The sequence below is a fragment of the Lytechinus variegatus genome, chromosome 2 (genome assembly GCF_018143015.1).
Source record: "Lytechinus variegatus isolate NC3 chromosome 2, Lvar_3.0, whole genome shotgun sequence".
Lineage (NCBI taxonomy): Eukaryota > Metazoa > Echinodermata > Echinoidea > Temnopleuroida > Toxopneustidae > Lytechinus > Lytechinus variegatus.
In genome coordinates, this window is record NC_054741.1 from 75,941,128 (window position 1) to 75,958,942 (window position 17,815).

General features: G+C 37.2%; 1 protein-coding gene across 4 annotated transcripts; it reads left to right on the forward strand.

Annotated features, from left to right (window-relative positions):
* The first annotated feature begins 742 nt into the window (after positions 1-742).
* On the forward strand, positions 743-17,802 carry LOC121409055 (THAP domain-containing protein 5-like). 4 transcript variants are annotated; one of them, XM_041600847.1, is made up of 6 exons: positions 743-951; positions 7,799-8,004; positions 10,776-10,916; positions 11,236-11,570; positions 14,427-14,542; positions 15,739-17,802. In XM_041600847.1, the coding sequence occupies exons 2-5, from the start codon at positions 7,846-7,848 to the stop codon at positions 14,428-14,430; spliced, it is 639 nt and encodes a 212-aa protein (XP_041456781.1). In that variant the 5' UTR covers positions 743-951; positions 7,799-7,845; the 3' UTR covers positions 14,431-14,542; positions 15,739-17,802. The 4 variants fall into 4 exon arrangements, with proteins under 4 accessions (XP_041456781.1, XP_041456783.1, XP_041456780.1 ...); XM_041600846.1 differs by lacking the exon at positions 743-951 and adding an exon at positions 2,102-2,354; XM_041600848.1 differs by lacking the exon at positions 743-951 and adding an exon at positions 3,867-4,249.
* The last annotated feature ends 13 nt before the right edge of the window (positions 17,803-17,815 follow it).

A 17,815-nucleotide genomic window follows, 5' to 3' on the forward strand; every position in this document is an offset into this window, starting at 1 on the left:
AAGTGTACGCCAGTATATTCTGTGCAATTCAAGCAATTCCGTACACAAAATGTGTTTTTATTCAGACGAAAATCTTTTTGTCATGACGCTTTTCTAATTTCGTACACGAAATTTATTTTGTGTCACACAAAATCATTTTCGTCTCGACGAAATGCACAAAATAAATTTCGTTTAGACAAAATGTAATTGCGTCCACAAACTTCATTTGGCGTGCCATACAAAATGGCGCACCAAATGTCCGATGGTAAATTCCGTCCAATTCACGTCATTCCGTACACAAAAGTTTTTTTGTTCGTATGAAAATGATTTCGTCATGACGCAGTTTTATTTCGTATACGAAATTATTCTTGTCACACAAAATAAATTTTCGTCGAGACGAAATGTAATTTGGTCCACAAAATTTATTTCGTACACACGAAATGAATTTTGATCTAACGAAATAGCACCCCAATTGTCCAAAGGAAAATTCTGTAGGAAAATATGTGTTTCACTCCAACGAAATTCATTTCGTCATGATGCAGTTTGATTTCGTATACGAAATTTATTTTGTGTCACACTTATAATCAATTTCCTCGAGACGAAATAAAATTGCGTCCTCGAAATTCATTTCGTTGCGATGCAAATATTTATTCCGTCAACGAAATGATTTTGTGTCACATCACAAAAAATTCCGTCGACGAAATGATTTTGTGTCACATCACAAAAAATTCCGTCCATGTAAAATAATTCTGTCTCCTCTTTCTGGCAGGGAATATGAGATCGTCGCTGATTGGCTGCACCTTGCTCAAGCCGATATCTTCGCTCGATCGATATCCGGGCGCGGGACGGTCACACTCACAGGTCGGCATGTTGGTGAACCTTTCTTGTTTAGCTTAGATTTCACGTTATTCATGTCAACGAGAGCTGCAAACAACTTCTCTAATTGGTAGAATGTGGACGGACATTGCATTCGTAAGTTTAGCTATGTTTTCGACTTCAAAATTACGTTGAAAACAAAATGGGAATTCGTTAGTCGTTGCCAAACTTGCATTTGCAAGAAGCTGTGCAATTTATAGTCCCGTGTATTCAAGTTTGTGTAGGGTCCTACTGTAGTCGACCATGCCCATGCCAGGCCAGGGGGATTGGTCTTTTGTGCACACCTAAAATGGTAATGAATTATACAGGCTGATATTTAGGCCTAGATTTTGATAAATGGTGTAAAATTCATACTCAGACTGACTCAGAGCAAAATGCATGTTGAAATTGGAAACTTCATTGGATGACAAATTTTATATATAATTATTGACTGTCTGAGACTGAGTCAGTGATTGACGTGATTTTATTTTTAGATTATTAAAAACAGCTTTAGCTTGGGCACCCACACGCATTGCGAGGTTAGTATTAATACTGGTAAATTAAACCATTGAACCATGTTTGGCAGTGGATTTCGAATTGACAGTTAATGAGTTAGTGGGTCGCGCATGCTGGCTTGCTGCGATCCCACTTCTGCAAGTGATGTCCACGTCCATAAGGCATTAAACACACCACTTCTAAGTAATGGCTTGGTTTTTCTGTGCGCTGTGGCATGTCAGGGGCGGATCCAGCTTTTATAAAGGGGGGGTTGGGGTGGTATGTGAGGGAGCGTAGCGACCGAGTCCAAGCGAGCGGAGCAAGCGAGGGTGTTTGGGGGGGTGTCCCCCCTCCCACGTAGGGAAAATTTTTGAAAATCTGTGTGTGAAAATGGCGTTTCCTTGCATCTAAAACACCACTATTTTTGATATAGAGGTCGTTGCCAAATTAACCCCCATGAAAATTTGTAAAATTAAGTTGCAATCCCCCATTTTTTTTTTTTTAATGGGGGGATTTTTGTTTGGGGATGAGAATCGGCAACCCTGGCCTAGATTGTCACTTCCGCGGTGGCCCGTGTCCTCAAAAAAGCTGATGGGGGGCAAAAAGGACTATGTGACATTTGTTCGCCCAACCCTCCCCCCAAATAAATAATAATAATAAATGAATACATAGAAATAGAATAAAATAAAATTACAAGTTTTTTAAAAAAGATAAGATTTAAAAAAAATGGTCCCCAGATTTTTTTTTTTTTTGGGGGGGGGTTGCAACCCCCCCTCTAGATCTGTTTCTGCATGTAATGAACCCTTGACTATGAGTTGGGCTTGTCCGTAGACTCTAATGTTAGAGTCGAGGCCTATCTCGGCTCGGGCCCAAAGATGCGCCACCGCGCACAGAAAAATCATGTGGTATGGACACCAGAAGTAAGAATGAGATCCCATGCGCGACCCACTGACTTAGATATCCACTGCCAAAACGGTTCATGGTACAGGGTATAGGGCAAGTCCAAGAAAAGGTCACCCTAGAAGGTAAAATTTTATCTCCAATTTAAGAAGTTATCTTTGGAGGGGTAAGAAAGCCTATCGCCTGTTGTGGTAGCCTAAGTATGTTTGGCCTAGGTCCTAGCCCCACTCATTACTAGTACAAGTTTAGTTACTTCGAGCGATGTTTGTGCCGGCTCCACTTCACCACCACTACTATACGCTCCATCTGGCTGAACATCGTGTCCGTTAAGTCGATCTGATATTCCGAGTGACAAAGGTGGGATTTTATGGGGAAATATAAAACTCATGGAACATCACGATCTTTAAAAACAAAACTAATATAGGAGGGGGTCCAGTGTCCGGACATGTTATCTTTTGGTTACACTTCGTAATTCAGAAGGTTCGTAATTCCAAAACACGTGAATTCATTATTGCCTGAACCACAATGTTCGTTAAATCGAAAAAGGGTTCGTTAATCCGAACATTTGTGGCGTAATTCCGAAGGTTCGTTAATCCGAAAAGGAATAATGAGTGATAATTCCGAAGGTTCGTTAGTCCGAAAACGAAATGAGGTTCGTTAATCCGAAAACGAAATGAGGTTCGTTAATCCGAAAAAACTAAATGAACAACGAACCTCATTTTTTTTCGGACTAACGAACCTTCGGAATTATGACTCTCATTATTCCTTTTCGGATTAACGAACCTTTGGAACAACGAACGTCATTTCAATTTTTGGATTGTCGGACCTTCGGAACAACGAACCTTATTTCGCTTTCAGATTAACGAACCTCCGGAATATCCAAACCTTCGGAATAACGAAGCTTCGGAATTATGAATGTAAACAATCTTTTTGAAGCCTTCCTTTTTGTCTTTGGATTACACTAAAAATATGAATTCAATACTTGTTATCATCTTCTATTTTGTTCTTTATATTTCCCAACATTTTGTACTAAAATTTGATGAAACTTCGCTTCTAACTTTTTTCAAATGACTTTCTAACATTGATCGTGTGGACACACAACCTGTACGGACACACAACAACTGAGTGACCTGAAACTCAGGCAGGACGTTTAGCAATACTTGATTAACCTTATGCCCAAATTTCATGAACTAGGTTTCTAAGTTTTCATTTAAAAAACACAACCTTTTGTTAAGATTTGGTGTTGATGCCGCCACCGTCAGAAAAACAGCGCCTATAATATAATTTTACTCTCCTATGCAGGTGAAACAAAACGGAAGGAAAGAAGGGAAAACACAAATTTTGTGCATTTTCATGTATTTATTTTCAATAGTCTCGGCAGTGCAGCCGTCCTTGCATGGTAACTATTATATAAAGATTATCCAGCAGCTTGCAAAGGAAAGTCAGTTTCAAAGTAATTTCTTCAGTGCACAGATGAGGCGAGGGGGTCTTCGGGCGCTTGCCCCCTCTCCTCTCCTACAAAAATAAATTATGACCAAGAAAGTAGAAAAGAAAATGGTGAAATATATTTTTTCTGAATATTATGCTTTCATTGGATATTTATAAAGTTAAATATTTTTATTTTTTTTGCTCGCTCACAAAAAAAAGATCTGCCCAATTATTCATATCTAGCCCCTTCAAAACTTTGGCTCACTTCGCCACTGATTTGTTTCATCACACTTCTATGCAAATACTTACGCCTATAGAATAGAATACATTATATCCTACATAGAGTAAATCATGTATAGTACTATTGGTTCAAGTAGCATCATGTGACCGAATATATTTCAACTCTGACGTCATACCTCGATATATTTTTGGATACTAGTATATCGAGGTCTGACATCATTATTTCACAAAACTGGATCTAGCTAAACTCTCAGGCACACCGGCCAGCGCGCTCTCTCTCCCGGGCAAGTCCAGCGATGTGTCGGCACAGGCACTGATCTGCGTTCTGCTGAGCACGATGGCTCAGAGAAAAGTAGGTAATTCAACTCAAGTAACCGGACTTTGCAAGCTCATCACATAGATTTTGGTTATAAATTATAAAAAGTTGGATAAAAAACAAATATATCAGGCGTTTCATTCGAAAGCATAGTGGGAATTATTAATCCTCGGTTGGACTGGCAAAACTACTATATTTCCCTCGGGGCTTCGCCCCTCAGGAAGTAATTGTCAGACCAACCTCGGATAAATAATTCAACTATACTTTCTCAAAGCCTGATATATTTGTTTACTATTTCTCATAATTCCATATGGCTTTGTGTAATTATTTTGTGTCCAGAATTACTTCATTAATATGAAATTTTATTCAGAATCACAAAAACTGCAAGCTCTCTTTTTCTCCTAATAATCAGAGACAAAATGAGCCCAAGATTTTGAGGGAGTCAGATGTGTCATATCAGGCAAAATTCAATAGAAGTTGTGAGCGAGCAAGCTTTTCATTAAAAAAAATCACATTTTGTAGCTTGACATAAAAATATTCAGAAAATGTTATATTTCATTTTTCTTTCCCTTTTTTTTTTGGGGGGGGGGGAGAGCATCCCAAGCCTCCCCCCATCTATGCACCTCTGTCTAGTGTCTATATTACTGTTATATTGTTATTTCAAGACTAATTTTCATAGAAACGATTGGTTCAGAAAAAATATTAAACACATGCAGCCTTTCATGGAAAGTTCCCCCGGTTGTCCCGAAAAGGTGTGTTTTGTTTGACTTTCCTCCTCAACCCACCCTTTCGAGAAAAGCTCTCGCGGCATATCTCAACGTCCGTATGACATATTTGTCCTGCCCACCAGAGGTGAAGGCGAGACTAAGGGATCCAAATGTCGTCTGTCCGTCCGTCACAAACCTGTAATGACACATAACTCCACAACCGTAAGTCGCTTTTAAACCAAACATGGATGGTAGATGGACCTGGGTGACCTGCATGTTGAGCTGCAGTCAGAGGTCACATGGTAAGGTCAAAGGTCATTTTCAGGTCAACGTTAAAGTTTACATGCAACACTTTTATGACACCTAACTCCACAACCGTAAGTCGCTTTTCAACCAAACTTGGATGGTAGATGGACTTGGGGGACCTGCATGTTATGCTGCAGTCTGAGGTCATATGGTAAGGTCAAAGGTCATTTTCAGGTCAACGTTACAGTTCACATGCAAGACTCTTATGACACCTAACTCCGCAACCGTAAGTCACTTTTCAACCAAACTTGGATGTTGGATAGACTTGGGGGACGTGCATGTTATGCTGCAGTCAGAGGTCACATGGTAAGGTAAAATATCATTTACAGGTTAAAGTTTACATGCAAGACTCTTATGACACCTAACTCCGCAACCATAAGTCACTTTTCAATCAAACATGGATGGTCGATGGACTTGGGGGACCTGCATGTTATGCTACAGTCAGAGGTCACATGGTAAGGTCGAAGGTCATTTTCAGGTCAACGTTAAAGTTTACATGCAGGACACCTAACTTCGCAAATGTAAGTCGCTTTTCAACCTAACATGGACAGTAGATGGACTTGGGGGACCTGCACATGTTACGCTGAAGTGGGAGGTCACATGATAAGTTCAAAGGTCATTTTCAGGTCAACGTCAAAGTTTACATGCAAGACTCTCTTATGAAAACTAACTCCGCAACCGTAAGTCACTTTTCAACCAAACTTGGATGTTGGATAGACTTGGGGGACGTGCATGTTATGCTGCAGTCGGAGGTCACATGGAAAGGTCAAAGGTCATTTACAGGTTAAAGTTTACATGCAAGACTCTCTTATGACACCTAACTCCGCAACCGTAAGTCACTTTTCAACCAAACTTGGATGGTAGATGGACTTGGGGGACCTGCATGTTATGCTGCAGTCAGAGGTCACATGGAAAGGTCAAAGGTCATCTACAGGTTAAAGTTTACATGCAAGACTCTCTTATGACACCTAACTCCGCAACCGTAAGTCACTTTTCAACCAAACTTGCAGACTTATGCTGCAGTCGGATGTCACATGGTAAGGTCAAAGGTCATTTTCAGGTCAATATTAAAGTTTACGTGCAAGGCTGGTATGACAAGTGTTATTCCATCCCAGTAATTTCACAATGAAGTTTCGATATAATTCTTGCGTGCCCTCGCAAATCACAATATTTCTGGTTATTTTCATAAGTGGGCGAGACAAAAATTGCTTTTGCCTTGTTTTTTAGTCATGTTCAAAATGAATTAGTGATGATTTCATTTTTCTCGGCATTTTAATCCCCAAGTCTGCATGGTTTAATTATGTTTGATGCATGTTTTGCCTTTAGTAGACAGCTGGCAGCCCTCTGTCTCGAGGAGTATTTTTATATCTTTTTCTGTATTTGGTGAGTGAAGCCAACGAAATTCAGCTGAACAACCAACATAAAGGCATGGTCACACCGGCCGAGCGTTGTTGGAGCGGTAGGGAAAGAGGGTAGAATTTTTCTCTCAAAATGGGGGAAAAAATCGAAAACAAAAAAAACTAAAATCGAACTTGAAAATGGTAAACGGTAGCGAGCAGTGATGATTTTTTTTTCTCTCCGCTCCACGACCGCTCCAACAACGCTCGGCCGGATGCCTTTACACTTAAGGGGAATCCAGCCTTGGTCATAAAATATAGTGTTGGAAAGGAGAAAATTAGATAAAACAGAATGGTGAAAGTTTGAAAGAAATCGGACCAACAATAAGAAAGTTATGGCTGCTTTAAAATTGAAATCCCTATGATTATGTAGATTTCAAAGTGGCAACTGGGTAAGTAAATTATGACAAGAGGCAAGGACAACTTTCCCATAGGCCATGTACTTAATTATCAGGGATTTGTGTTTTTCTCCTAACTGCCCTTCCCCTGGGGCAGTAATCTAAATATAACCCTGGTAGTATATTGTTTTATGTCCTCATGTGAAAGAAAAATAAAAATTTGAAGTAAAACATTTGAAAAAATGACATATTAGCCATTTTATGTATTGGAGTACATGGAAGAGTAGTCCTTGCCTTACATCACTGTGACATCACATATGTGGCCAATTTGCAGTCTCGTGGATCTAGGGATTACCAATATTCACAACTTTAAAAAAATAACTTTCTTATTATTTGTCAGATAGTGTTCAAACTTTCACCTATCAACTTGACTGATTTTTCTTATTCCCCTAAGAACAAGTTTTTATTTGGGTTGGATTCCCCTTTAACAGAGATTGAAGCTTTTGTTCTAGTTTTGGCTCTGCTATTTTTTTGATTGGATGTATTTCCTGATTTATCACAATAATTGCAAGTTTTATCATGATTTAACTTTTTGAAAATTATGCTATTATGTGATTAAGGCTACATCTCTTGTACTTTCTACCGATAGTCTCAATATAACGTTATTAATGGATTATTTCTTGTAAAAAATCCTAAAGATAGGAACTAACTCTGTGGTTAGTAGATAAATATGACTCACTTGTCCAGGTGTTGATAAACGGGCCGCTGCTGAGTAGGCCTAGAGTTTTCTTAATTATATATAATTGATTTCATGACATGTGTTTACATTTGCTGCAGATTCCCATTCAGCCGTTGGACTGAACTGGTACTGTAACACAGTATGGATGGTCAATATGAAGCAAGCTTCATCGAATTCCTCCAAGAGCTCTGAACTCTGTTCTGATCATTTTGAAGATGCTTGCTTTGACAGGACTGGGCAAACGATTCGTCTAAGACAGGATGCTGTCCCAACCACATTTAATTTGCCGCCTCGTCATCAGAAGGTACAGTAGATCTATATCATACGTGTTTTAAAGAAATATAATCTCTGTATTATCTATCTACCTTTGGTTTGACAGAACAATGTTTTGAATATTCCATTCTCAGTAGCCAAAGAGAAATGAAAATTATCCTATTCGGGAGGGTCACCATGGACCTCGGCCTATACTGTGTACCAGGGGACTGTGTATTTTAAGTTAACGCTTACTAAATGATCAAACAAATTAAAAATTTGGTTTAGCCCTACATAATTAGCATGAGCTTCTTTGAAATTGCAAAGCTAAGGGTGTATTGCTGATTTTTCATAATTTATTAAAATTCATTTTTGATAAATTATTTTATGCATAAATAGAGAATTCTCTGCTGTACAGTTAAGTAAATCTCTAAATAAGTTCCCAAGTTCTACAGTGCGTATGAAAAAATGGGATAGATTTGAAAAGTCTATAAAATTTTTGTTTCAAATTATGATCTCAATATTTTGGTGTCAATACATGCTATGGAGTCTTATCCTTCAAATGCTATTAAAATAATTTGGTTTTGTTCGTGCTTACGCAAACACAAATTTTTGTTTTGTCTGGGGTAAAAAAGGAAGCTTGCGCCAAAATGGCATAATATGATGGTCGGACTTCTTGCTATCAGCAGAATTCCTCTTAACCTTTTCATTATCTTTGCCATAATTTTCGAATTATGCAGTCAAAATTCATTTCCAAATCTACTTATTTATTTGGATAGTTGTGGTGTTGTTCCTTTTTAATATGTTCTCTTTTAGTTTTGAATATTCCTTCCTTAGGCAAGAACATTTTTTTAAACCAAATTATGGTAGAGCGTGTTTTTTTTCGAATCCTTTCATTGTGTTCTGCAAAGGTTATGATGCCTTTGAACAGTGGCATACTGAGGGGTGGGGGCTCGGGGTGCTCCCCCCCTCCCAATACAAAATTATGACCAAGGAAAAAAGTGGAAAGAAAAATAACAGAAAACATAGAAAGTGAAATATGATATTATTCTGAATATTATGTCAAAATCACAAAATTGGATATTTTAGTAAAAACTGGAAATTTTTGCTTGCTCGCTTCACAACTTTTTAATGCATTTTACCTGATCTGCCATATCTTCCTCCTTCAAAATTGACTCAATACACCATTGCCATTGAAAGACATGAATATTTTCTTGTTTGTCCTGTCAAGCACATAATTAAACTTGGTGAAGGATTCAATGACCCCTTGAAAATAGGATTCATGTCTTTTATAGGTACCATTACATAAATTGTTTCACATAATTATTATCAAAGGTACCATAACATAATTTGTTTCACATAATAAAAAGGATTTGAATGATTACAAATTCTCCCAATTAAAAATGCAAATCTTCTCACTTGGGTTGACAAGAAAGTCTCTTCTTACTTATGAAGGAAAATTCAAAGGTAAAAGAAGTTCAAATTAAAACCAATGTAATTCAGGTAAATGAATAAATTTATTAGTGAAATTTGACAGCATTTTTCGAAAATTATGGCAAAGATAATGAATATATTATAAGTCTGCTGATTAGCCAAAAGTCTAAAAGTATAAAACGTCCCGTGTTCGCTCAAGCATGAATTTATTTTTTAAATGCCATTTCAAAGATAAGATCTTAGAGCATCTATTAATATCAAAATATAGATATAATATTTTGAGACAAAGCAAAGATTTTATAATTTCAACCAATAAGTGCAAGAATAATGATGCATTTGTCATTTATGATTTAAAATAGAATTTCCATTGGATTAGATTTGTAAGAAAAATAATGTTTTTGAGCAATTCTAGGTCCGACATGAACTCATACATTGTTGCATTACTGCGTATCCGGATGCCGCAAACTTGGTCCCTAAACTTCTGCGAGACTTGACCAACAAAAAAAATATGAGGACATGTTTCTAACTGTGGAATTATTGCAAAACATGTGGAGGGGGGCTTATTAAAGTGATGGTCCAGGCTGAAAATATTTATACATGTAGCTTAATAAATAGAGTAGAAGTCACTGAGCAAAATGCCGAAAATTTCATCAAAATCAGATGACAAATAATCAAGTTATTGAATTTGATAGTTTATAACAGTAGTTTGTGAAAACGGTCGTCATGAATATTCATTAGGTGGGCTGATGATGTCACATCTCAAATTGTTCTTTTGAATTTTATTATATGAAATTATGTTTATTAAATTTTATCCTCCAAGAACTAGAAAAATTGGATTGACAACTGATTTAGTACATTAGATATTAATTGCTGAAACTTATTTCATCATAATGGAGACACATCATTTACACATGTATGAAATAATGAAAAAATTATGATTTTATGAACCAAACAGAAAGTGGGGATGTGACATCATCCCACCTAATGAATATTCATGATATGACTATTTTCTCAAAATATTGCTAAACTTTAAACTTCAATAACTTTATTATTTGTTATCCGATTTTGATGACATTTTCAGCATTTTGCTCAGTGGATTCTACTCTATGTATTAAGATATAAATATTTTCAGCCTGGACCATCCCTTTAAGACCCCCCCTTCCTCCTTTGGGGCCAGATAGGGTTAATAAATCATCATGAATATTTAAACATGTTTATTTTGCTGCAAGTCCATTGAAAAGGATTCATTTCTAAACAAATATTATTCTAAATGTACTATTGAATATTAATTTGACAAATTTAAAGTCATTTTTTCATTCTTGCATCTCGGTTTATTCAATTTTTCTTCTTTTTTTAATGTTTTTTTTTTTATTCACTCTTCTCGTACAGAATGCACACAAACCAGGGAAACCCTCGAAAGAAAGTCATTTAGATTCAGCAAGCAACCTCCCAGATACTGCAAAGACACCTGTACCAAAGTCTTCAGCACCTTCCCTGGGACTACTACTCAATGCCAAAAATCTAAGAGGGGTAAAGTGGAAGATAACAGCAACATATATCTAAATGGGGTATTGTACAGTATGATTGATCAACCAATGATACCAGTTGTATTCTGACATTTAAATCCATGTCCCTCTGACCAATGTTGTCAAATAAAAACCTTGCTTTGAGCATAACATCCTCAAGGTGGTCTGAAATTCTATTAGAAGGTACATGTACTCTTCTGTGGAAGTTCATTTTATGCTTTGACTGCTAATCTACAAGTTTTATTATCAATATGCTAGTGTTCTGAAGTTGATGTGTTAATAATCAATTGTTTTAATGTTTTATTCTATTTAAAACATAATAGATGGAGACCAGCAGCATGGCAGCAGGAGCTAATGTTGGTCGTGATGAGGCATATACCACCATCAACAATGCTGCAATTGCAGTCACCACCACCAAGTCTGCTTCTGTCACTGCCATCACCATTGCCACCGCCATTACCAAGACCACTCCTGACACAAAGCCCCCAAGTCCTCAACTGACCAGATATTGCAGCTGGAGAAGGATATACCAGGAACTTCAAAGCCAGGGCTTGCCAGTCTCCTACAATAAGAAAAATGCCATGGGCCCATCTAATGAACTAGTAGTAGAATATTTGGCCACAGTTGTAGAAATGCAGAGACTAACATACTGCCACAGGTAAAAATCAATGTCAGATATGATGGATAGTCTTTGAAATATGGGTTGCAGAATGAATATCAGTAAAACCCATCATGATGTGCTATCTGATTTAACCCTAAAAAGGCCGTGGGAGCCCAAAAATTTTCACGATAAATCCACAACGTGAAAGATTGTGCCGCGTCATTATAAAGCCTTTTTTAAAAAAAGTTTATGAGTTTTCAGACAAAATTTGTGACACCTGGGTACCCGGTTCTGCAATTATGCAACATTGTGCATTGTGTAAGTACACATGTCAGAATTGCACTAAAATGTGATTTCATGGACAAATCCAATGCAAAATCTGTTTCTAGCCAGAATTCATAATTGTATCGTACCGGTTAATGTTTATTTTTACTGATTAAAATCTATTAATTTCATTGTGCTTATGATCAGAAAATTTTGTCAACAATATAAAAAAAGTAAAAAAAAACAAAGAAATACTTAAGAAAGGAAAAAAATACATATGAAAGGTATGTGATATCAATTAATTTTTATGTGTCTGAACAAAAACTTCAAGGTCTGTGTTTATAGATTTCCAGCCAAATTCTAATTTCATGCATGATTTAGTAAAACATATAATTCTAAATAATTTTAGAATGATCAAATATACAATTTTTTCATCTGTGGCAGGCATTTTGCATTTCTTCACAATTGCGCAATTAACGGTCAATCTTGAGGGCCCCCACTCCCCTTCCGCCCATCTTTCCTGCCTCCAAAATACCCTGGCAGTCTTATTAGGGTTAGATTAAGTCTACATTAAGCAAACATAAAATTCTTACAATTGAATTCAGTGGCGTAATGAGCCAAATATTTTGAGAGGGCTAAATATGGCGAATGGAACAAAAGTTCTCCAAAGAGAGCGAAGGGAGTGTGCAAAATTTTAGAACTTTTTAATACAGAAATCAAAATTTGGAAAGATTTTGACGTAATAATATCCAGTAAATACTCTCTATTTCACCCTTTCTCGTTCGCTTTCTTTCTTTTTCTCCTTTTCTTTCTTGGTCGTTAAACATTGGGGGGGGGGGGCAGTCAGACCGCAGGTCCCTATGCTAATGAGCAAAAAGTCCAGATACATCCAAATCATCTCGTGGCTGAATCCTTGCAAAATCTTGTGATTCATGAGATTTTCTTTCTCGAGTCTAAGAATTTACCTGTTTTAAAGAGAAATTCCAGTATTGGTAACGATCTCAAAATGACTTTTTACAGAATCTAATATAATGACCACCCAAGTGTCTGTTTGTATGAATAAAAAATATGTGCCAAAGGATTCTGGAAGAAATTGTGTAATTGCTGAGAAATAAGCAAAATAAGCTCATATTCCAGCAATAATAATACACTGTCCCACGTGTGCCTATCTGTGTTGGTGATCTTCAGTGTGAACATTTTTCAGCGTAGATTTCAAGATTTCACAAAGTTCAGTTTATGTAACTTTACCAAATCTAGATCCTCGATGATATACTGACAATTAAGCCAGACTTTCTCATGAAATCAGTGTTTACTGCAACTACTGGCATTTCTTTTTAACCTCAAGTTAAATTAAATATTATTGCACTATCAGATAGAGTAAAAGTTACTCTTTCATATTGGTCATTTATTTTGTATACAATATTTTGTTAAATAAGTAAATTTCTGGCCTGAAAGTGTGCCTCAAAACTTAATTTTCTTCTTCCATTTTCTTTTGCACATTGTGCAAACTTTTTATTTTGAGCCTCAATGATATCCATATCACCATAAAGCTGAACTTCTTTTCTTTCTCACAATGCCACTCTTGATATGCGGCACCTTTTAATCGGGTCAAGATCACACTTTTCCCACTAAGGTACAATACGAGATTTCTGTAATTTTGTACTTGCATGAAATCCAGAGTTCTGATTGGCTGGATAAGGTTCACAGAACAACAGGCACAGGGTATTTGAGGAGATTACCACATGGGAAGTGTGACCTTCCTACGAACCCTGGCACTGGAACCGTTGGAATTTGCCACTGGGTGGTCTATTTGACCAATCAGAATGCAGTATTCTTGTTTTCAAACTGCTTTATGTACTTGGCAAATGAAAAGTGTGATCTTGACCCGATTAAACCAATTCTTATTTTGAAACCTATATCGTTTCAAAGCATACATATTCAGCTTTATCATGATATAAAAATCATTTGGGCTCAAACACAAATAAAGTGTGAAAATAGCAACTTTTGTCTGGTGAAAATATTTATTTTATAGCATATTTTAGATCAAACTTTGAACCTATATTACAAAATCTTTGAATAAATCCAAACATATGACATGAAAGAATGATTCTTCTTCTTTACAATGGTACCAAATTCATGAAATTCGATGCACAGTTAGAGCAGCAATGACCGAATGAAAAGGTGTTATGGTCCGCGTCAAGCTCATTAAATATACAAAACATCTCAAGTCATGAATATCATTTGGATGAAAGAAGCCACTCTCTTGGGACCTGCAGTCTGACTGGGGGGCATGGCCCCCATCTATACATCAGTGATGGATTTAATACTTTTTGCATGTACGATGACGATGCTCGCTCTCTCTCACCCATCCTCACTATGTGTATATGTGTGTGCAAGATGAATTATGAGGAATAATTGCATGAAGTGACGTTTTTCAACCAGAGATTGATCCTTATATATTATTTACTATTGCATTTTTGTTCATCATATTGACCCATCTTGACCCCTTTACCCCCCCCCCCCTGACAAAAACCTAATAGTCAAATGAAGTTTCCTTTTCTTTTCTTTTGATATACATGTAATGTATTCATGTGAGAAAAAAAATTATAGTGCCAAACATTTTTTGAAAATTTTAATTTATTCCTTCAGGTGAGGTTTTGTCCACAGTTCCAGAAGGACACAAAATAGTATCAGAAAGTCATGCCAGAATCAACAACTGAAGGGTTTGAAGAGCCAGATAAAGAGCCGAGAAATGTGATTTAAAGGTAAGTTAAACTTATTTATAATTCTGATTCATTTTGGCATAGAAAGTAAGTCATAATAACAATTTGAATTATTTTTGTCTTCTTGATTTGCTCTTTGTCAGGAATCCAAATTTTAGAATTAAACTCTTAGTTTGAGGTGTTGATGATTTTTTTTTCAGCTGCAAAAGTAACAAACCAATATCAATCATTGGTCGATAATGTGACTTGCTTTCTCTTGCCAAATTGGTACATGTACATGTATATTCTGCATTTCTATAATGATTGACCCCACCACTAGCACATAAGATGCAACATGTCAAATAACTGTCAAACTCACTTCATCATGTATTTAATTATTAATATTTCATTAAAGGAGTAAAAGGACTCAGAAAGATTACCCGAAAAAGCTCACAGAATTTTTTTTACTGGTAGACCCTTTACATTCATTTGATGAATTGAGTTCATGCAAAATCAACTGAATGTTATGAGTACAAAATCCTGTTAATACACCTTACTGTGAGGCTATTCTGGTAGGTCATCCCGGGAGTGCCTGAGGATCTTGTCCATTTGGATAAATCTTGCAAAGTACCAAGAGGTGCCTCCACCCCCCCCCCCACTCTATTAAGGGTTAACAATGAAATTGAAATTAGGAATAAGTTTAGTATCTTCCCGGGGGGGGGGGGGGCACTCAGTATATAATGCATAGTGGGTATGTGCCGCGGAGGGGACCCCCATTTTCACACTCAAATTTCCGTTCCAAGGCATAGCATTTTTGCCTTGTTGATAAAAAGAACAAAGAAAGCCGCTCCAAGGCATAGCATTTTCTTCTTATCGAGAAAAAAGAAGAGGGAAATCCGCTCCAAAGCTAGCATATTTTTCGTTACGCCGCTCCGATCGCATTGAACGAGTCGAATTTTGGTGAAAAGCGGCCGCAGAGCTCCCCCGGCGGAGGCCGCGCTAGCTGCATCATGCACGCATGACCGTTCCGTGGGGATGCATACGCACTCACACGCTGGCGATCCGTTCCAAGGACCCCCGTTTTCACAAACATTTGTCGTTCCGAAGCCCGTTCCGAGGACCCTCCTTTTTACAATAAGCCCGCTCCAAGGCCCCCGTTTTTTGTCTCGCCCGCGGCACACCCCCACCACATTTTTGGTCGAGTGCCCCCCCCCGGGAGTATCTTGCTCATATGCATTATAAATTAATTACTATTTCAGGTACTTCAATCACATGCACAGTAGGAGCAAAAACAGCAGCAAACACACAGGAGATGTAACACTACATTGACCAACAGCAACAACTACAGCAGCATCAACAATTTCTGCAGGAGATGCAAAAACCACACTGGCAACCTCAACAACATCAAGGTGTCCAACAAGCACTCCGGGAACGTTAACAGCAACCACAGCTTCAGCTGGAGTTTCAACAAACACATCAGAAAAAAACCAACAGCAGCAAAAAAAACACTTATGAATAATGAAATGAATCTAATTGAAACTCAAAAGCCAATGACGCAACATCTTTGACAAACTGAGACAATTATTCATTCTTTTACAGGATAAAGAAATACTTTTTTAAAGTGTAAATTTGCAGGAACACAATGGATGTTCCTATGTATCTATTTAATGAAATAAATTTGACTTTAATAAATTCAGTAAATTCAATTCAATAAATTTAGTGATTCAATAAATATCTACTTTTATTTGTCAATGAGTGAAAATACCTGTATTTTCTATTTAGAATGACAAAAAGCAATTTATCAATTCAATATCATCAAAAACTTTAGCAATATGGTTGTTAGGCCCTCCAAATTGTTGATATTTTGATGAAAAAGCCGTTTCTGCTGCAATATTTGACGCAACTCAAATAGATCAAATATTGTCGCAGAAATTGTCATTTGCCCCTGAAAGTATCTGCGGCAAATATTTGACGCAGCTCAAATAGCTGCATCAAATATTGCCGCAGAAATTGTCATTTGCCGCTGTTTTGAGATTTGCCGCAGAAAATGGGAGTTGCCGCTGCGGCAAATGTTTTATGAAACGGGCCCCAGGTCAATCAAAATATTTTCGAATTCGTGCTGGTGAGCAACACGTTCACTCCCAGCGATAGGGACTTGTTTAAAAATGGCATAGGAAATATGCATTTTCTAAGTATGGTAAACTCATAGTAGAATTTAGGTGTTGCAAGAATTAAATTGTGAATGAACTGTATTGGTAGGTAAGACATGCGTAGAGGATTATTTGTCTTTATCCATTTCTATTTTCCACATTTTTCTTTTGTTTGACTTTATTTTCTAGGGGGAAGCCCCACTCCCCCATTCCTGTGGATGCCAATTGGTTGGGGGCTTGGAATAGTGCAAGTTAAAAGGGTGAACCTGAACTTTATAGATATCAAGAGAGAAAGAATTGGAAAGTTAAAATGAATAAAAACAAAGATGGAGAGAGTGAGAAAGATGGTGGACTTTCAAGGGGCATTAAAAAATCTCATATTAAAACATCATTTTTGTTTTTGTAATTATTCTATTTACCCAGGGTCAGTCAAAATATTAGCATCCACAGGAGGGTGGGATCCTTCCCGCCTTAAAACTGAAATCTAAAGAAAAGTGTAGAAATGGATAAAAGACAAAGATCCTCTGCGCATGATTTACCAGCAAATGCAGCTCATTCAGAATTTAACTCTTAGAGCACCTAAATTGTACTATAGGCCTACAATATGTGTTTACCATGCTTAGGAAACACATATTTCCTAAGCTATTTTAAAACGAGTCCTACTGCTCGGAAGTGAACAAGTTGCTTCCTTACTCATATTCAAGAACGTTTTGACTAACCTCCTTTTTTAATTGGTTGCTTTGCTCCCTCACATACCCAACAATTTGTTGTCCTCTACATTTCTTCTGCTTGGTCACTTCGCTCCCTCTTACATATTCCTCAAATCTCTTGGCCCCTGCATTTTCCTTCTGTCATTTTGCTCTCTCGCATATATCCCCCCCCACAAAATTCTGCTCTGTCGCATTCGCTCCCTCGCACATATCCCAAAATTGTTTTGCCCCACCCTGCATTTTTTTTCTGCTGACAGCCATGTCCTGCCCAACCTCTCTCTCCAATACCTTGAAATGATGGGGGGGGGGGGTAACTTTAGATATGAGAGTGACCGAACAATTGTAAATCAGTGAAATATTTGACTTTTCTTTTGATTAGTTAATATTTTCTGTGAGAGTGATTATTGCAAAGGATTATACCCCTTTCTGTACACAAAACATACCAGTATTTTGAGAAATAACAGAAAAAAGACCAC

What these genes read in the sequence shown, in the direction of transcription:
- LOC121409055 (XM_041600846.1), top strand. Translation starts at nt 2,309, where the DNA reads ATGGTACAGGGTATAGGGCAAGTCCAAGAAAAGGTCACCCTAGAAG. An exon ending in TGCCGCCTCGTCATCAGAAG is followed by an intron (nt 8,005 to 10,775) that starts GTACAGTAGATC and finishes CTTCTCGTACAG; the next exon opens with AATGCACACAAACCAGGGAA. An exon ending in ATGCCAAAAATCTAAGAGGG is followed by an intron (nt 10,917 to 11,235) that starts GTAAAGTGGAAG and finishes AAAACATAATAG; the next exon opens with ATGGAGACCAGCAGCATGGC.